Raw genomic sequence first — 21,132 nt, forward strand, 5'->3', positions numbered from 1 at the left:
ACTGAGAGTTTTCATTCGTGGAGTTATCATGAAAGTTATTGAACTAAATCTAATCTGTATGTGGCTTATCGTGGTATTAGTACACGGCGGGGGAGGTGGGGGGGGGGGGGGGTTGAGTGGGAGAGGGATGCCAAAAAAATCCTCGAAACACACCTCTCTTAACATGAGTTATACTCGATATAATCCTTAAGATTGAAAACGTTCAAAGTCATTAAGAGACACGCACGTGGTCTAAAATGGTTTGGATACAGTGTTTTGCAGGGGCAGATCTAGGGTTATTTGAAGGGGGGTCCGTGGATGCCGACCCTCCTCCCCCTCCCCAACACTTGGCGTGGGTTTGGTACGGTTTAGAACTATGATTCAGCTATTCAAAATTCTAATTTCAAGAGGGGACCAGAAATCGACAGCAATGTTGTCCTTGTAGAGGGCCGAAGAACCAAAGCAGCTCAACTAACACATCTAAGACACATTTCAGAGCGTTATGTTGACGGCTATGATGACGACATGAGAGAAGGTAAATCTAATGGTAGACTCAGGAAGGAGTACAGCAATCCACCGCTGTTCAACCTGTATCACCGCTTTTCAACCTGGAAATGAGTTTCAGAGACCCCATCTTTTTCACCTCTGTCATCTCACACTACCGGATGAAATCAGAACATGCACCCTCTCAATACGATATGGACTAGTTATAGCGCAGAACTTTGCCAGAATTTTTTTGATTCAATTTAATATCGATGCAATTTCATTGATGTATTCATCTATGAAATTCCGGTCTGAAATCGGTTTCATTCGCCGATTAGGAGGCCAGAATTTTATCACAACACTTCTAATAAGATTACAGCAAGCGTGTTGCGTGGGGTTCCAGCTGAAAGGCGGCAGGCCCATATGGACGTAATTCTTTCATCAACCAGATTTCTTTTAATCTACCGTTATCCAATCCTGCGTTTTTATCTACTTCTCTTTGAAACGCCGCCTTTGTTTGCACTGCGTGAAAGAAAAATTGTGAACTAAGGACACGTTCAGACGAGGGCGATTTTGGACCGAAAGTGGGTATAACTTGCGTCATCAATAACCTAAATTATAAAATACTTTGTCGCTATAATATAATCTTGTCGTCTGATACATGTAACATAAGCTAGGGCGATTTTCAGGTTAATGATGGTTTTGTCTGAGCAGACCAACAAGTGTATTAAGGACGTTTTCAGACGCACATTCTCGTGCAGGCTATTAAATTACTTTTGGTATTTAGAACAAAGCGAAATGTTGTTTTCCTCAAAGGCCCATATTGTTTCCTTTAGATGGGCCTTTGTGTGGTCTGATTACGCTAATTCTGGCCGGTTGTGAAAAACAATGAATCAGAGGGGGGAACTGTAGTCATTTTTTGCCATGCTTGGTGCTCTCTCTCTCTCTCTCTCTCTCTCTCTCTCAGGAGTCTGTATCACATTGTTAAAACAACAATCGGAATTATATTTCTATCTTGGAAGCAGATACTCCGATCGCTGTAACATATCAGCTCATGGACTCAAACAGGAGCACCCTTTTAATTTATATTACTTCCCAACTTAACCGACGAGTGAAACGTTAACCGCAAAGTTTGACATCCGTTATATGATACAAGGGCAAAAAAATAAACAAATATCTAATGGTCTCCTCGTCCTGCATACATACACAGCGCATCCAACATGCCGCGCCAGAGCTCAACATCAAAAATACACGATTATTATAACATTCCGTCAAAATCATCGATAATTTTCTGAATGGTGGCGAGTGGTGGAAGGTTTCCCTAATTGGTTTCAACTAGGTTTAAATGACGGATGCATTCCAGTATTAATCCGGTCACAGCGGGAGGGGCCCGTGTCTCAATATCGCTGGTTCCAGGGCGCCAACCCTTTGTACTGGGAGCTAGCGTGTAAGCACGCAGCCAATCTTCGCCGCTTTACAGCTCCGAGAGTGTGTTTCTTATTAGCCATATTTTAAGGAAGGGTCATAGCTCTAACACGGGATACAGTAGGCCTTGCAACAGGGAGGTTACAGCCAAATTGAACCATAAAGGGAGTGTGAGCGGCGTTTGCCTTAATGTGAGTGAACAGCGACGTGTGCGAGCGCAGATATTTACCACGCCGCACCGAGAAGAGATACTTAAGACCTGCTTCCCCTGCTTTGCGTTCTTGACGACGTGTATTAGGAACTTGAGTGAGAGTACATCGGTATACCTGCCAAAAGTGACAGCCTGTGAGCACTTTAAGACGCAACCACTCAAGAGAGCGGAGGACACGTTTATAAATACCGAGGCAGATTGACATGGGCAACCCTTGTTCCTGAACAGCGAGGAAAAAGAGGCAACCAAACAGAAGCGTGTTCTCTCTCTCCTTTGGTGTTTTTTTCCTTCCCATTTGTTATCAAACTAAACCTGAGAGGGCTCGTTGATGCTAGCCACTGTGTATATGACGTCTCAAGACTTCTCATGTCCGCTCTAAGTGATTTTTAAAAGCACCGGTTAAAGTTTGCATTCAAAACCAAGTGCTCCTTGAGTGTTTGCTTTCTCTGCACGACGGCTGCTGGTATCACAGGAGCCAGTATGATAGGGCTTGTGTTTTTACTGTGCTTGTCTATGGTGTATGGTGGCACGGAAGCCCGTGTCCGAAGGTTTGACAGGCAGAGAAGTGGTCAGCACCTCAGTGACCAAACGAGTGGGCAGCACAGTCGCCAGCTGAACCTGTATATCGATGAGGAGCAGGTGGAACAGTACGTAGGTAAGAGAATATACGTGTACGTGTAACGGAGAGAGAGAGAGAGAGAGAGAGAGAGAGAGAGAGAGAGAGATATCGCCATTAGAATTAGCCAACAGCAAGAAGCGCTGTCGATGTGGTTTGATCAAGGGGTGGACACATCTGTTTAGCATGCTCTTGAATATTTTATTATTGTTGAACTGAGAATGGATTTAGAGGGGCCGGCTCTGGAGTACTGCAAAAGGGGTTGGGGGTAGCGGTATTGATGAATCAGTGTAGTAAGATGGTGTAAGTTAACCACAAGAGGAGGCTTTTTATTCTCTTCAAAATACGGTTTGTTTTAATGTGGTCGAGTTGTTGATTTAGTCGTCCTTTTTAGAGTTTAACTTGCGTGTCATTCCAATATGCTATTTTAAGCCACATTAAGATTTAATTTTTTAACAATAAAATGCATATTCTCCTATTTTTTTATTACTGTTAGGTTATTTCGGTATCAAAATGTCCCAAATGCTTTCTTTGCCGGCGATTCCTTGTAAACATCTAAAAGGTTTCACAAAACAGCCGCTCACTGTCAAAATAAACATCGAGGCATTTGTTAAAACACTTCTTTTCCGTAAATACAAGTACTCTGTTATGAAAATATGTTTCTTTTCACATCTTTTAAGCAATGCCAGTTATATCCCTATTGTTACAGATTTTCGAGCATACTGGTTACTAACACACTTCATGTCCACTGTTTCATTTACATCTAGAACATCATAAACAATATTATATACTACGAAACTGTACACTTAAAAACGTAAAATAAAAACAACATGATAAACTACGAAACTACTTAAAAGTAAAATAAAAGCAACTTCGGCAAACAATGGAAAATCCTTGCTGCTCTGTCTCTTTCTTTTGAAATGCAGATCAACAGGCGAAAGTAGATAAGTTTGTCAAAGAAGTAAGTCAAATGTAAATTTGATAAATCAGACATTGATCAAATTTTAATTTAAAGGTATACTGTGATGAAAAAACGGGTTAAAACTATCCATTAGGTGCCCAAAAGTCATTTTTGAGTAATGAAAAAAAGTTATTACGTTAATTTAGTTTTTAAAGCCGATTTTATGCAGGTGTGAATGTAGTTTACGATACTCCCGCGTGGTGGCGCTTTGAGGCGAGTGACGTCACTGGCGTCGAGGCTCAGAAAGCCATATTCGATTCAGCTATCCGCTTACTTACATTTATACTCGATCGCTTTGTCTGAACTATTTTGTAAAAATGAACAGAGAACGAATTGAAGGATATTTGTTTGACCTGATTCCCTACGTGGTTATCATTTATTAATCAACAAAATACACCAAAACTATGTTAACAGTAAAGGTTTGGAAGCAGGGCACCGAACATAGTTTTTCACACATGCCCATCTGTCGCGTCGGCTGAACGTTCTTATCCCGACTGATAAGAGAAAGTTACCTAATACATGCAGGTGTGACAGCTAACATTATTTTTCACACCCGTGCAGTTTACCAGTGTCATTCCGGGAGAGCCAGGTCAGTGGACAAAAGGCCAAAGATATCGGACTGATAGCATCGGACACTACATTTCACACCTCTGCAACTTACCTCGCTACTTCCGCCTTACACGTGATCAGTGCAGCAGCATGTCGAGTAAAAATTTGATTCCACTATCATGTTATATTAAAGTTTTCACTACAAACTTTTTTTGGGCTCTAGAAGCTGCTCTCTTCTTCCTTTCGACGGCCGCATCATGCACACATCCTACAGGTAAGACTCGCGTCGGCAGCGCTCTGGCATTTACTGTCGCATTTTGGTACTCCGAAAAATTGAGTATACTAGGTACAGCATCATCTTTTAGTTTTCTCCGTGCTTTTCCACCGCACAATTCAGCTCGCATGTCACGTACGAAGCATTCCCGCTCGAAGTGGTCGCTACAGATCCTCGCGTGTTTTGACACTGTGCTGGGATTTTTTAACTTCAGAGAATTGAGGCAAATTTTACGTTTTGCGGCATCCGCAGGCAGGACATAATAGCAGATGTCTTTCTTATCGTAACCTACATTACGGCACCCGGGAGCAACACAACTTTGCGGCATTTTGTTTTTCTGACACCTGGATGTTTAGTCACCTACTGCATAGTAGGCCTATATACTATTACTAGTACAGCTGTGGAAAGCTACTCCCCGGGTTACGTCACTAGAAACTGACCAATCAGAATTTTCTCATCTAAATCTCATCTTTTCTCTCTAAAACTTAAAAAGAACAATTTTTTTAAGTCGATTTATAGTTTTTATACTGTAAAAAAAGCAGTGAACGCTCTGTGTTCCTAGAGCACAGTAGGCCTTTAATAAGTTAATTCCTGGAATTAGAATGCCTTTTACCATGCTGTAAAATATAAGTTACATATAGCTTGATGTGTGTCTTCTTAAGCACCGATGAGTTTAAAAGAAAATATGCTTTTTTTACTGATTAATTAAGAAATAATGTTTGTGTTTGTGAATGTGTTCGTGTCCGTTCACTGGTGTGAGCGTGCGTATTCGTGTTTACATGCACTTCACGCATTTGTGCGTGTTTTGTTCGTTTGTGTGTACGCTTGCTTGCACTATATATCTTTTACGTTAGTGCTCGCGTGCGCGTGTCTGAGAGAGAGAGAGAGAGAGAGAGAGAGAGAGAGAGAGAGAGAGCAAAGGTACACGTACATCTTTTTACATACATGTTATGCGGCCATGAAATGTGACATATTTAAAAAAATGAAACTTTCAAAAACTGCAAAACTTCAATGAATAACTTGACGCACACAGTGCACAGGACACTGCCTCGTAGTATGACTTATTCCGACCTCACGCAGGGATTATAATTTCTTACTAATTTATAGCTTCCGAGCCTTGCGGCTCTAGGGAAAACCGAGAAATAAATAATGGGGGATCTTTTAAATTGTCCAACTTTTGTTGTTCTATCTCTAAATTCAAGGAAATGAACATTGGTTATTCATTAAGAGTATTACACGTATCGACGAAAGATAAGTTTTTACTGTGATTGGTTCAAATATCAAAATGATGCAACAAGAACCACGCTTTACATGTGGTGTTTATACCACGGCCATAGCTCGGTTGATACTCTTCCCTAGTGTGGAATTTCTCCAGATTTAGTGTTCAGATGATGCTGGCCCCAGGGGTGTTATATTCCCTACCTGGGACCTTTCTACCTTTTATAAAACTATTAGGGCAGCTACATGTATAAGGGCTTCTGGCACATGTAGTGCCCTCTACCGGGGCCGCATAGAATAGTGCAGAGAATAGTGTCATGAAATAGCCAGAGAAATACCTGTGAATATCTGGTGAAAAAAATCAGTAGTTGGTCGTGGTAGAGGGTACCTTGGTAGAGAGTAAAGGAGATGACAGGGCACTACTACTCTTCCAAACCCCAGCCAAGGGCCTAGTGACATATTAACTAATGCTGTAACAATTTAAATCGAAACATCCGTTCTTTACGCTAATTTAAAGATTTCAGTTGTCCTCAAATTCAGTAAAGGGTTATGTCAATACTCAATTCCAGAAGAACCGGTAACAACTGGTTGATTCTAACCCCATGCACTTTCACTCGACAGTCTCTTTAGCCTAGAAAAAGTTGCCGCTGTTGACGATAACATAAAAAAAACAGTCAATTGGAATATAGCTGAATCTTTTTATTGCGTTCTTCGAACCCAAATTGCACTCGTTAACATAACACCCAAACCAACAGCAATTATTCCCGTCTTCGACTTTGAGAGCGCGCGGTGGCAGGCAGTAGCACGGCCTCAATCAACGCACCACGGACTTTGCACGTATAATAAGAAATTCATCAAGTCGTTATTGAAGCTCCCTGAGCTCAGGAGGTTTAATGGCAATGGTTTTTCTCTCTACCCACGATGCATTTTCCAAAACAGTGACGATAAAAAATGTTTTCTCTATTAGTTGTAGTTTACTCTTGTTTGTTTATCTTTTTGCGCCAATAAACGTTTAACAGAAAAAAGCTTATACCGTGTGGAGAAAAGTCACTGTCTATACGCTGAAATTCAGGGTGCCTGAGATGGAATTCTGCGAACAGAATCTGTCGGTGGCGTTCTGGAATAATTGAGTCAGTTTTCATCAGTTGTCGTCACCCTCACAGCCGGTGTCTGAACTAGTTCTCCAGATCAAAGCGCGACATTTGATTTAATCCGTTCTGTGGCCGCAGTGCCCATTTATAAGGCCAATACAGGCCTATCCGAGCTGCAGATAACAGGAGAAAAAAATTAAAAGAGGGAGGGTTGGGAAGAGGAGGATCTTTGCATCATTTCGTAGAGACAAGGGCATGAAGGAATATAATAAAGTACAAGTGTGTGTGTGTGTGTGTGTGTGTGTGTGTGCAAGATAGGAGGTCGTGAAATGGAATTCTACCTTATTACCAAAACGTTAAGATATGTGACAGATGATATACAATAAACAAGACAAATGAGAGAGAGAGAGAGAGAGAGAGAGAGAGAGAGGGAAAGGATGAACTAAACAACCCCAAAGTCATTAAAGATTGCAGCGAGTTACTGTTACAAATTGGAATCTGGAAATGGGCTATCGTTTAACCAGCAATTGTTGCAGAAATAATGATTTAGGTAGCAAAGTTCGCGTTTTTAATAAGAAATTCACCTGTTTGCTATACATCTAAGTTGAGAATAGTCTCTGGGGTATTAATCAAAACCGATATGCTTGTGATGGTATTTTAGCAGCGAGTTGGGCTGAGACATTAGGAGTTTGCTTGGAAAACACCCAAAGGGAAAGCCACAGCGATTTTCGACATGTTCATAATTTTTTTCAACTCGTTTGGAATAGTTATTTTCTTCGCCAAGACTATGATTGAAGGTGTTTATTTGAAATCATTAAACTAAACTGTAGTATAGCATTTTGCTGTTTTTAGGAAAATATTTGCGTCTTTTCAACACCTCAAATTTCTTGGGTCTGTAGTCCTTAAGTAATTTACTTCTCTGGATCTTCAACGACTTCAGACAACGTTCTACAGACCTGTATAAGCGCCACGTAAAACTGGCCTAATCTACGCGCGGTTTCAATATCTGAACTTATTCAAGTAAAATAAAGACCTCGTTGGACAGGCCATAAATTAACAGGGTAAAGTTATCGGTGTGTCTGGGTGGCCGAGTAAAGGACCGGCCGGCAACCGGCTGCCAAAAGCTTCACATTTTCCTGGGCGTAATACCGTGTAAATATTCGCGACACACGTTTTCTCCCAAGGAACTATTTCCACAGCAGCTGCCTGAGTAGATCAGCCAGGAGGTATAATAACCCACACTACAACGGGAAGTATTCAAGGAGAATTTTCTCATACGGATGCGATTTTTTTTTTCAATTTATAGGAAAAGAAAAGTCGAGAGTTGAATTTATAAGCAACATGGGCGAAACGAAGAAGTTTCGTCTCAGAAAACGAACGCAGTGCACAAAATCGTCTATTTAAATTTTTTTCTTCAATGTGATTTGATATTTTGTGAATCTGACAAACTTCTCTTGTATATCACAAATTTAATTTTTATGGTCAACCAAGTTCAATTTTTTACACACCATGATGTTAAAGCAGTCGTGAATTTTATCTGAAGAAATGAACAATTCGCCGAAAGCGTTCAGACTCAATGGTTTCAATCCATATTGCTTGCCCTATGCCTGGAATAGTTTAAGTAGTGATAAAGAAATATACCCTGAAGTCCAGGCACTCTTACCAATGGCGCCAAAGTATAACGATTATGATAAAACCTTTATACAACCCTGGTTTTCGCTATAGAAAAAAAAGACGCATAAAACTTATAAATGAACTTTTTGAGAAGTTTAAAAGGTGTTTGTGCACTTAAAATGAGAAGAATCGAGCAATGATTGAAAAGTAGTTATAAGAACGATATAAATGGAACACTGCAGAACAGGGTTCGAACTACATGTATCTTTATTATCTGACCAAGTGGGAACCAAAAAAATTGAAATATTAGAATTTTCCAGAACGTCCTTGTGAGGTGACATTAAGTCTTGTTTTTGTCGACCTAGCTCAGGACATTAAGTAGTTTAATAACTGTTAGCTTACAATTTGACTATCTAATCCATATGTAGTCCCGCTAACCTTAATTATAATAGAGGGAAATCAATGTCGCCCTATTCCGTGAGTTTATCGCAATCAGGCTGCATGCTGGGATCGATCGCACCGAGATAGGTCGACTTAATATGTCTGTAAACACGACTTCAGCCTCATTCATCACCACGTCTTTGACTTTGTTTATCAACCGACACATGCCCCGTGGCTCATTTCACCTTCTGGGCTTGCGGCAGCGACACTGGGAAATATGATAAGAATTGAAAATCGTTTGTGGTTTCTTGGATATCAATCTAGTTATTTGACAGATTCCTTCTGCTTTCCTTCACTGTTGGTTTTTACGAGGCAGTTTAGTGACTTCGCGGAACGCGGTGTATTTGCTATCTGTCGTTTCATTCAGCATAAACAACTTATCTAGTGGTGCCCACTAAAATTACAACTGTCATTGTATTCGGTTAGTAAAACATTCACCCAGACCATGGTAGAGTGCGCTTTGAGGCCATAAACAATTCCATTCAAGTCAAAGATAAAATTGGAACGAATCCAATATTCCTTTGGTCTGAAATAAAAGATCTTTGAATATTTGTAAAAAAAACAAAAAAAAACAAAAAAAAAAAATAATAATAATAATAATAATAATAATAATAATAATAATAAATAAATAAATAAATAAATTAAATTAAATGAAAATAGCGTTGTATCTTTCCGAGCGGACTTTTGAAGTACATGTGACATTGACGTCGTAAAACGTTAATGTTTATACACGTGCACATGGGTATCCCAACACCAATCATTAAATCAATTGAAATCATTAGGAAACGATTAAATTTAAATCCAGTTTGCAACAGCCGCCACTTAGCGTGTAATATAGTGATAATGTGTTGTTATCCTAGTGGTAAGTTGTTAACTGTTCATTAACCCCTATGTCCAGTGGTGTTATTTTCGTACATAGGCACCATTTAGTCTGCTCAGGGGGTTATGTGGATATGCGGTGCCTCACGTAGTCTTACAGTGTAGCAGGAAGAATTCTTCCCACACGAGACAATTAATATAGGATAACAAACAGCAAAAAAAAAAGGCAGCCTTATTTGATAATTACATGTAAGATTTTTATGGAAAATTATGTACAGGAACAGGAGAAAGAACTGCTCTTTTCATCATCATAATCTCCTTTTATTATTATTAGTTCAAAAATACAAACTCGTTTGCATTTTGCTCTAATTCTTATGTTGTCTGTTGTGCTTTTCGACTTTTTATAGAAATTATACTTGTCCAAATTTTTCTTCTGCGTGTCACGGGCGATTTGCTTATGTCAAAATATTTTTCCAAAACCTCTTTTTGACAATGAAAACAATTGCATATTCAACAAGATCTCTCTCTCTCTCTCAAAAAAAAAAAAAAAAAAATCCATGAACGTTTGCCTGTCCTTCACATTCTGTCTATATTAGTATGCGCGCACTTCGGTGTTTGTTTTGATAGGACGATAGGAGCCCAATATGCGGTAGAATGTTTAGACATGATACCGAGTTCTCTGTCCTGAAGAGCGCAAAGGAAAATATAAATGTGTACTTTTGTGTGGCAATCAGTGAAAACATTTGAGATATCAAACTGAGCAGTCGTACTGGTTCTCCAGCTAGGTTTGCTTGTCTGGCAGGAATGCACGACCACTGACTTCAGAGTCGAGCGAACTATCTGGTCAACTTGTTACATGGGACTTGTGTCTGTTACGTGTGCTATCTTTTACATGTATGTACTGATCACAAATGCACAAATACGCCACACGCGTGCGCACAAAAAAAAGGGCCTATTTTCTTGGAGACAGGAGTTGTGAAAGGAGCAAGGGGGTTCCTCAAATTTTCTCTGTATTCTCCGTTGTTTAATTTCCCCATTTTTTTCACATGTTAAAAAAACAGGTAAAATGTTTGTTTCTTTCGTCTTTAGGCGGCAAATTTCTATCTCGCCTATCAGAGAAAAATGAACTGAAAATGCGTAACTAAGACGGCGTCCCGCCGATGCATGAGGTGACGTCTTTGTCTTCATCTTACAAACTCTAACGTTGTATAATACTCTTCATCCCTAATAGTTTGCACGGTTTCTACCAACTGAATGGGCAAAGAGGTCACATAATATACGTCACCCTGAATTGTAAGTCTCCCATGAGTAACTTTAATTGTTGAAAGAAAGAAAGAAAAAAAAGAACATTTAACAGAATCCCCGATCACCTGTGTAAATCAGGGTAAATAAAAAGGAATGTAAGAGCCATTTTAAAGCAATTTTGTTTGCGAGGCACTTGGCTGGCACCAGAGAGTACACGAATAACAATTCACATTTTATGGGTAAACACTAAAAGAAAGTAGATTTATTAGTTACACGAAACTGCTTCTGTCCTGCACGAAGTGTGTGTGTGTGTGTGTGTGTGGGGGGGGGGGGGGGGGGGGGGAGGGGGGGGAGGGGGGGAGGGGGCGGGTACTAATCTCCCCACGCCCACCATTTTTTCCAAAATAAAACAAAATATAAATATGGAGAGAAAAGACACAGGAGCATGTATCATGTACTAAGAACTACAAGGTGACCCAAATATCATCACGTATTACAAGATTCTTCAGCGGGTAAGAGGGCGGAATGAGGACCGAGAAGGAATTTATCCGCCCCCTTCCACCTTCTAGTCTGGGCCCGCTGTAATACATCCCCCCCCCCCAGGTCCTTGTTCATTAACACTTTGTTATAATGTATGTCGTTGATTTTTGTCATATTAAATGTTAATTCAAGCAATTTGATTTTATTTTTAGTGTATTTATATTTTAAGAACAAGAAAAATAATTGCCAGTAAACTAATGCTGTGAAGGTCAACATTTCTTCCTTATAGTAAGCTGAATAACACTACTGATAAAATATTCTCCTAATGTGAAAAATGATATTAGATTATATCAAGAAAGGCTTGATGCTATCCCAAAAACTCATAAGCGTCATTTTCCTTTTCTCTTCTAGGAATTCCCTTGCAAATATTTATCATAGAAGCAGGCACAGTGGTTCCGTTTCTCAAAATGCCGGAGTTTGCCGATCATTTCCCCGTAATTCCGCCGGAAATCGATATGGTCAATCTGACCTGGGAGGCTAAAAACGGCAAGGTGAGATTTCAAAGATAAGATCACATATTTTATTTATATATTTATTTATTTATCTACTGATCTGATCAGTTTCTTTTAACTGAAATCTTCTGTCTGACAGGCTGTAAGTCTCCCCCCTCCGGACCGTGTGTCTTTTCATTCATCTCTTTCCTTACTAATTCTTTTTGAAAGGAGAAAAGATCTGGAAAGACGCGAAACTGTGGACGCCAGTGTCACGTGATCAGAGAGCCGTCAGAAAAATCGAATCAGAATTTTAGTTTAAAATTTACTGGAGTAAGTTTAATGAATACAAGACATAACTGATTATGATAAAGTTGAAATTTGAAATATTAGTAGAAGACGTTTTTGTCGTGTCCTTTTCTTTCGCTGTCGTGCCTTAATCCTTTTCGTTCTTCACACAAATGAACAAATAAAACTCCTCAGGTGAATGTATGATTTTCAAAACGTGTAAGGTACAAATCGCCAAAATATTAATAATGCAGTTAAACATGAAGTAGCATTTATATACTTCCTTAATTAGTAGAACATTAGATTAAAGAGAAAAGCCTTCGCACAACGGTCATATGACGCACTACACGTTACTCCACATGGGATGGTAAGCACCATATATGATTAGGCCTTAAGAAATTAAAAAAGTCAAAGTTAAAAGTTTCTTTTCCAAAAGACCTCTGTATATTGTGCACTCCAAAAAGGTAACTTGTATTCGTCCTAAAAAATAGTAAATCGATGTCAAACCCCTTTCTTTCTTTTTGAAAATTTTTTTTGTTGCTTTCAAGAGACATTACGCGGTACAATTTATTTTTTCAAATCGAAATGTCCGAAAGGCTTTGAAACTTCTTATTACGAAAAACGACCAAGGATGCCTTTCGTGCGTCTTAAGTAGTCATTTGTCGAACAAAGTTTATCCACTTTATTCAAACAGTGTTTTTTACTCTTTTAGTAGTTTACCTAATAGTGTAAGAGGACCCGTTTCCGAATGTTATCAGAAGCTACTTTCTTTGAGCTTTCCATAAAGTATGTTTTCAATTTGCACTTATTTGCTGTATTTTTTCTTGGAATTAAGTTATAAAACTTGAAAGAATCTTCCAGGGCGGTCATTTGTGAATGGAGCGTTTTTCCCGATGGTTTGATGATTTAGTGGCTCGTTTTATTTCTTGGCATTCGAATTCAAAGTGACTGAAATTGTTGTTTTGGTGGAATAGTGAAAGTGGGCTGGTTATTCAGAAAAAGAAATCGTCATTCCACATTTTCTTTAGCCTGTCGTTTGATTTTTAATCCCATTTTCTTTGTCTCTCTCTTACGAACACACACACACACACACACACACACACACACACACACACTCAAACATGCATACCCATGCGCTCAAACACATGCGCACGCACCTACACAAACATACACACGCGCACACACATACAAACACACAACACACAGGCGCACGCACACTTAAGTAATAGCTTACTGTGCCCCACTCCGTCACTTGATGGTGATGCCCTGATCTACAGACCAAGTTAAAGAAACATCTGATTGGTCATTTATTTCACTGATCAGAAGCACCTTTTTGACGCAAAATGCAAATCTTAATTTATTTAATTGTACCCCGTGCAGAGGCTGAATACTGAAAAATGAAACCCATGAAAACTTTTATTACACTGGTAGTATGTAGTCTTCAGCCATTTCGTATTTGTCGAGAGAGCGATATTTAATCCTTATGCCCCCCTCCCGCAGCACACAAACACACACACACCCTACCCTCTACCAGGGTCACAGAATAATTTTTTACCATATATTCACGGACATGTCACTGGCGTGTCACAGTACAGAGTAGTGTCATGAATTAGCCATAGACATTCGTGAATATCTAGTGAAAAAAAACAACAAAACAATGTACACCCTTCCCTAGCATAGTCATGGACCGGACTATGCCGAGAAACCAAAAGAAGTCATTTCTCTAATGTTAGGCAGGCTTCGTGTACAGTTTATGTTATATAGTGTCTACATACCTCCCCACTACAGACGGCTGATCTCCATGTAAAAGCAAGCCAACCACCTGCAGGGTCAAGTCAGTGTAAGACCCAAGGTGTTTGAACTTAGCTTGTTAATTTATCCATATGGACCTCACCTTGAGGGTACAGGTCCTTGTTTACCTTTATCGATTAGAGAAAGAAGATGTAATTAACTGCAGTTACTTTGACGTAACATGCTTGATAAGAACAGTTTATGGTTAAGCTGGCTGAGCGTAATCATGACAATTATGACGGTAATTGTATCTGCTGTACACATTTTGATTTAATAATAACCAAATCAAATGTAAGGATAAAAGTGAAACTTAAATATTTTCCCAAAAAGTATGAAAAGCGAAGAAAAAAAAGAACTTGGCCCGACTGGGGCTCGAACCCAGGACATTCGCGTTATTAGCACGACGCTCTAACCGACTGAGCTATCAGGCCCTTCGTGCATGGGCGCACTAATTTTACAGCTATAATACGTGTACTCCATTTAGTAAACGAGCAACAAATGTAGGTCACCGCACAAAACGTCCAAGTATAAGACTCTTTGATAAGTTGTATAAGTGGTTGATAATGCCAAAGAAATTTAACCATTCTAAGTTTGTAGTGCAGCAGTACTTAACTTTAGATTCATATGTGAGAGACTCGATCCATTATAAATTGCACGGTTGGCCTGTCTTTTCAATTACTTCATACCGATAACCTTCAAGGAGACAAAAACTTCAAGGAGAATTGGTGATGAACAAATTGATATGTCACATCTGAATTGTAAGTTTGAGTACATCAAATACTTCCATCTACGCTGCCCAAAATAGATGTTCTTAATCTGCAAAAAAAAAAATGTTAATGTGTGTTATGAAAGCTATATCAGGCAATACCAAATTATTATTATTATTATTATTTTTATTTTTTTTTTTTTTGCAACGAATAATTATTAAAGAATACGAAAGAATTTTATTTCAGCCAATTTACTACAGTTTCCTTGAAAGAAGATGAAGAAAAGAAAAAAAAGAACTTGGCCCGACTGGGGCTCGAACCCAGGACATTCGCGTTATTAGCACGACGCTCTAACCGACTGAGCTATCAGGCCTCGCTGTTAGGAAAGGTGCAATATGTACAATATAAACTGACGTACGTCACAAATCAAAGGAAGGTGCCCGGATGTTAGTATTTTTCTATGGTGAAGCATAGTAGCCAAAATAATAAGAATATATTTCAGTTATCAAGTTGTAATTGCTACTTACCATGGCCCATAGGTGCCTACGCATGCGTCTCTCAGACGTAGGCTCTTAATTGTGGTAGCTACTGATTGTTACTTTTGGCGGTGATTTCGAAAGAGGATCTCAGAAATCAGTCTGACTGCCAAATTTGCCTAACTACCAACATTGTAACATTGACAAACATCGTGTTTGTTTGGAAAAAATTAGTAGGCTATTTGCTATGAAAGTGTGTAAATGAACAAAAGTGGCAAAAGTTAAGTGAATTAAATTTCGGAGTTTTATTATTATTATTATTATTATTATTATTTTATTTTATTTTATTTTATTTTATTTATTTTTTATTATTTTTAAAAGGTTCTTTTGTTTTCTTGACAAACAAAAATGAACTACTGACTGCACGGTGTTATGTCCAAAAGAGCTTTTACATTGTAAATTAATGAACTTACAATTAATAGGCCTACATTAGAATATTTGAGGTAGGCCCCTTATTCTATGTGTGATTTACTCACAAAAATGAATTTTCCTCGGAAAAAAGTCATTTTGAACGCCATGTCTACCGGGACTTGTAGGCCTACATTTCAAAAGTGCCTATCTACGCCAGAAACAAGGAAGAAGAGGCCCTATTTCTATGCCAGGAACCTTTATTTGAGGTTTTAGGGCTTACAGGCCCCCTATATTTTTAATGTCTTGTCGGGAAAGGCTCCTAGACAGGATATAGACATAGAAAAAATGAATGGGGCATTTTCAAATGCGTACAGTAGGTAAACCTTTAGTTGAAATTACACCTAACGTAGACCTAGGACCTAGTAAACTTGTTGTAAATGAGTCCTAGCCTGGACCTACCTGAATGTACAGGGTAGACCCCTACGGTCAGCAATTTTGATTTTGATATAGGGCCTAATAATATTCGTTATCAATTGCCTTCCAGTATACATATTGGTTTGAAGTACTGAGCTCCTCCAGACAGAGTATTATGTATAACCCGCTGCTCAGCATTCCTGCCGTCGGGTACGTGCCTGCAGAGACGACAGGTAGGCCTACGTGTACGTGAGTGCGTGCATATGTGATCGCGCGCTTGTGTGTGTGTGTGAGAGAGAGAGAGAGAGAGAGAGAGAGAGAGAGAGAAAGAGAGAGAGAGAGAGAGAGAAAATAAAAGAGAGAAAGAGAGATGTTAACGCAACAGGCAAAGTACGATTTGAAAATAGACTTGATATTATTATTTAAGAAAATCAATTGTCGTCCAACTGATTTAAAACTGAGGAACGAATAAGCAAAGTAATAAAGTGTACCAAAGACGCTCACGCTTAGATCAACATCAAACAAGTCCTCTCAAGCAACTCGCACCTTAATCACGTTTCAGTGGACCCAGGACTTTTTCTTTTAATTATGAAATTCCACCGGTCAGTGTTTCAGATTGCCATACCATGCACGGGGCGTGGGCGTGGGATTGCCACAGTTCGCATCGTACTCCACGTCATGGACGTCCACAACAGACCTATCCCCGGATCACCCATAGAAGTCAGGTTGCAGAAACAGTGTAATTCTTTTCGTACGTAAGAACAAAGGATTTTCTTTCTATCTGTGCACGAAAACGAGTAGACTGACTTTTTGCTTTATTTATCTATTTATTTATTTATTTATTTATTTATTTATTTATTTGTTTGTTTGTTTATGATTATTATCTATCTAACCGTATCAATCTCAATTATTTATCCATTTTTAACGGTTAGTTGTGCGTAGAAGTCACCGAGCGCAACTTCCTTCATTGGTGCGTCTATATAAAATCCTTTTTGCCAACGGTTAGTGAATTCATACACAGTGATACACCATATATTGTCCAAGTTGACCACAAGTGAACCCAACATTTGCGTCCAGTATTTTCCCCAGACCCTCTGGCCAATTAACGCATTCCTGGACTTTTCACAAGACAGGGTCTCACCCGTATTTTCTGTTGTACACTGCAGGCGACGAGAAGCCGAAATGTGACGAACGGTGTGAGAACGGCGGGATATGTGACAGCCAGGGGCAGTGTCAGTGCCCCACGGGTTACAGCGGCAAGAAATGTGAACTAGGTACAACTGCTGGATGCGTTCACACCGTTTTTAACTTAGACTACATGTATATTTGTCTTGGCTAAGGTTGATGGGCAAAATTTATTTTGATAATTTAAAATGATTTTAAAATATAATTAAAAAATCTGCTGGCTCACTGGTCATTCACTGTCCATCAAAGTGCCTCTGAAGGTAAGTTAAGTTTAGAAATCAAAGGACAAGTTTCACAGCGTTCTATGTTTACACTTTACATGTCACACACGTGCGCGTGCGCGGACGAGCACTTTAGCTGTACTTCAATAAAAAGGAATATTCTCCCTCCACTGAATTATTTTCCTAATGTAATTTCCATTCCTCCTCAGAGATTAAGGACTTCGCTTAGCCGTCACAGCATGACAGCAGTTTTCTGTCTCATGACTTTTGATTTCTTGTGCGATGTTATGTACATGTTTGTAATTGAATAGCTTAGTTGAAAGAATACAGAAAAAAAATTCAACGACCTGTGCTACAGACAGAAAACTCGGTGTTCGTTAACTAGCGCTTTTTTGGCAATTAACAGCTAATACACATTTTACACTCTCACATTTATAATGTAAGAAAGTTGCTCTGGCGCATTGTGTTCTTCACGTTCATTCCATTCGGTTGTACCGTGTCTCAACTAACGCAATGTGAACTTTTATTCCAGTTGACTGTAACCCTGGCTGTCAAAACAAAGGACTGTGTGTCTCGCCAAATGTGTGTAAATGTGTGTCAGGTTACGAGGGAAAAAGATGTGAAATAAGTAAGTAGCATCTCAAAAAAGTAGCGGGTTTGAAAATATAGGTTAAGAATAATAAAACATCAATGTTGGCCAATATCGTGTTTGGGGTGTATTCTGTTTATTTCATTTCTCTATACATGTAGATTGGATGAAAACATTTTTATGGTTTAGGTAGTTTGGAGTTGCGTTTCGCACTTTTGTACTTTAATTTATTTCAGAAATGTGCACCGAGCCTTGTTTAAACGGAGGTAGCTGTGTTGGACCCAGTAAATGTGTATGTCAGAGCGGGTTTTACGGTGAAAGATGCCAGCATAGTAAGTTCAACTAATGTGATTTGTAACTTTTAATAATTGCGATAGTTGACTTTTTTTGCCTGGTTAACAACCTTGACATCGATAGTTTTAACTGTATCTAACAAAATGCCCAAGCTTTAAACGGGATCGACTGCGAGGTTGTCCTTTCGTTTATTCTCTATTTTATTAACTAAATTATAAAAACGCAAATATACCAAAAACATAACAAAAATTCTCTAATTTCTTGTACTCACCGATCATCGTAGATAGCTAAATCTAAACAGTATATGTCTTAATAGCTATCTTATTTGCCCCGTTTGTATATAGGCAGGTGTTTGTACCCGTGCAGTCATGGGGGAACCTGTGCTGGCAAAGACGTCTGCTCCTGTCCTAGCGGATACACGGGGAGGTTTTGTGAACTTCGTAAGTACATCGTAGAAGCTTCATGAGAGCATTCTCTCTCTCTCTCTCTCTCTCTCTCTCTCTCTCTATATATATATATATATATATATATATATATATATAGTCTTAGATATTTTTTCACATGAGTCAGTTCGTTTGTGCATGCGTGCGCGTGTTCTCTCTCTCTCTCTCTCTCTCTCTCTCTCTCTCTCTCTCTCTCTCTCTCTCTCTGTGTTTGTGTGTGTAAGTGTGTGTGTGTGTGTATGTGTGTGTGTGTGTGTGTAAGTGTGTGTAAGTGTATGTGTGTGTGTGTAAGTGTATGTGTGTGTGTGTATAAGTGTGTGTGTGTGTGTGTGTGTAAGTGTGTGTGTGTGTGTGTGAGTGTGTGTGTGTGTGAGTGTGTGTGTGTGTGTGTGCTTTTTCATGTGTATGAGTGGTGGTAAAAAGCATCTCCAGTCTCTTCACACACTATAAATAATTGTTTGAAGATTAAAGTGTTGTTGCTATTCACAAACCTGATCAATTTTCTCCCCAGCTGTGTGTCAGCGCGGCTGTGGTCCCCATGGCATGTGTGTCGACGTGGACATTTGTATGTGTGAGTTTGGCTGGTATGGACGATACTGCAATAAAAGTAAGTACTTTGTATCTCCGTCACAACTTTAAGGGAAGTTGCCTTTGTCTCTCATCTCTTTTGAGGAAATTAAAGATAAAGTATTTGATCTGGAAGAAAGGGTGATGTAATTAGAGACCATCTGTTGTCCCCTCCCAATCTAAACTACCGGGTGGACAGTGTCCTTTACTATAGCTTTCTGATTATTCGCCTGATGCATTTAATTTGACCTTGTATAAGACATGGCTTTACTCTAAAGAATTAATCTCAAACGTATTTTAATCAAATTCGTCTGTATGCGCGCAGTACGCTGCTCTACATTTCCTCTTCAAACATTTTGACGTTTTATTACAGATGTTTATAACCGAAGAAACAGCAGACGAGAAAAGCGCAGACGATCGAGGGATTACAGCTGAAACCGATAAGACGCAGATATCTTTGTAATATATTTTGGCAAGAGTGAAAATTGGGAATATATTTTAAACAAGAACTAACTTTGGAAATTTGCTGAAAGTCTTTTCATTATATACGTATAGAATCAACCTTGATCTTTGTACGAGTTGCCTACAGTTCAGCGTTCCTCTACGCACCAACGGAGTTTTTCACATGGATTAATTGTGTCCTTTGTGGAGCGTTTGGGTTAACGGTGCCGAAATCCTGGTGTCTAATTTTTGTCGAAGAAACATTATATATTTCATAACATACACTTAGATTAAATATATACAAAACACCTTTGTCAGAAAGGCACGAATCAGTCAACTGTATAATTATGCATATAAATGCACCAATGACTCCTTATGTTACGAAAAGTCACTTATATTCGCGCCCGTCTGTCGAATAACGTTAAAGGCACACTCTCTTGGTTTGAAAATCCCCAAAATGCTTTTTTTTTTTTGCCATCCACAGCCTCTTATAAAACCTTACATGTACCTTTAAATGATTTAGCCTCTTGAATTTTTTCTGGAGCGGAGCCTATGATGATATTTCCATTGGAGCTTTTAGGAAAATGGTCGCTGTTTTATGACTGTCCAGTCATTTTAAGCTAAAATCAATCTTTATTAATTTTAACAAAGGTCGAATCCAAGTGGAGAGAAGGATAGATAAATGATTCTTGAGTACGAAAAAAGTGTCCAAAGATGTCCTACAAGAACAGCATGTCATATGGGCCACTGGCCTCAATTACAATGGTCATAAAGCAAATAAGATCATTGTAGAAATATTGGACTTGCAACAAAATTTTAGTTAACCTACCAGCTGTATTATAGAAGCATTCTGTATATTTAAAACCTACAAAAATGACCAAAGCGAAAATCCATGTGATATATTTCAGCAACGGATTCCTATTTATTAGTCTATAACTTTTTATTCACTTTATGTATGTTTAAAGCTTATCTCGAGAACTTTTCTCAGTCATAAAATGTAAATCTCACATTTAAAGTGTATTTCGCAACTTACTGGGTCGTTAAACCTCGAAATACGAGAAAATGGCATTTGCTTGAGAAATGGGCGTAATAGTTTTCATCAAATTGCCATAAAGCACTAGTCAAGGTTCAGAATGAAACCGGAGTGGATAAGCAATTACATAAACGTGTATTATAATGATGATTTGGATAATAAATAGATTTTTTCAATATGTAGGTGTAGTTCGTATTTTGCAAACCGTCATTTCTTTCAACAACCAGGAACTATTTAATTTTTTTTATGTTTCGATATTTCCGCCTGCAAAAAATTAATACCCGTACCACGTGCAAACAAAGAGCACAGGCACATGATAACGCTTGTCAATTATTTCATAACTCTGAAATCTATAATTTAAGCAGTTTATGATCG

At 38.8% G+C, this 21,132-nt stretch overlaps 1 protein-coding gene and 2 non-coding genes across 3 annotated transcripts; 1 reads left to right on the forward strand and 2 right to left on the reverse strand.

The window, feature by feature from the left end:
* The first annotated feature begins 1,679 nt into the window (after nucleotides 1-1,679).
* Nucleotides 1,680-20,935, forward strand: LOC106155243 (uncharacterized). Its single transcript, XM_013529980.3, has 10 exons — nucleotides 1,680-2,753; nucleotides 11,818-11,957; nucleotides 16,115-16,217; nucleotides 16,592-16,735; nucleotides 17,151-17,258; nucleotides 17,923-18,018; nucleotides 18,216-18,311; nucleotides 18,618-18,713; nucleotides 19,228-19,323; nucleotides 19,657-20,935. Exons 1-10 carry the CDS (start codon nucleotides 2,579-2,581, stop codon nucleotides 19,716-19,718), a joined length of 1,116 nt encoding a protein of 371 aa, XP_013385434.2. The 5' UTR covers nucleotides 1,680-2,578; the 3' UTR covers nucleotides 19,719-20,935.
* Nucleotides 14,334-14,407, reverse strand: Trnai-aau (transfer RNA isoleucine (anticodon AAU)). Its single transcript has one exon. It is a non-coding gene; the product is annotated as a tRNA-Ile (tRNA).
* Nucleotides 14,983-15,056, reverse strand: Trnai-aau (transfer RNA isoleucine (anticodon AAU)). The gene has a single exon. It is a non-coding gene; the product is annotated as a tRNA-Ile (tRNA).
* Nucleotides 20,936-21,132: the final 197 nt, after the last annotated feature.

Source organism: Lingula anatina, chromosome 6, assembly GCF_051362555.1.
Source record: "Lingula anatina isolate TDL-2025a chromosome 6, LinAna3.0, whole genome shotgun sequence".
Classification (NCBI taxonomy): domain Eukaryota; kingdom Metazoa; phylum Brachiopoda; class Lingulata; order Lingulida; family Lingulidae; genus Lingula; species Lingula anatina.

What these genes read in the sequence shown, in the direction of transcription:
- LOC106155243 (XM_013529980.3), top strand. Translation starts at nt 2,579, where the DNA reads ATGATAGGGCTTGTGTTTTTACTGTGCTTGTCTATGGTGTATGGTGGC. An exon ending in GCAGGTGGAACAGTACGTAG is followed by an intron (nt 2,754 to 11,817) that starts GTAAGAGAATAT and finishes TTTCTCTTCTAG; the next exon opens with GAATTCCCTTGCAAATATTT. An exon ending in TGGACGATACTGCAATAAAA is followed by an intron (nt 19,324 to 19,656) that starts GTAAGTACTTTG and finishes GTTTTATTACAG; the next exon opens with ATGTTTATAACCGAAGAAAC.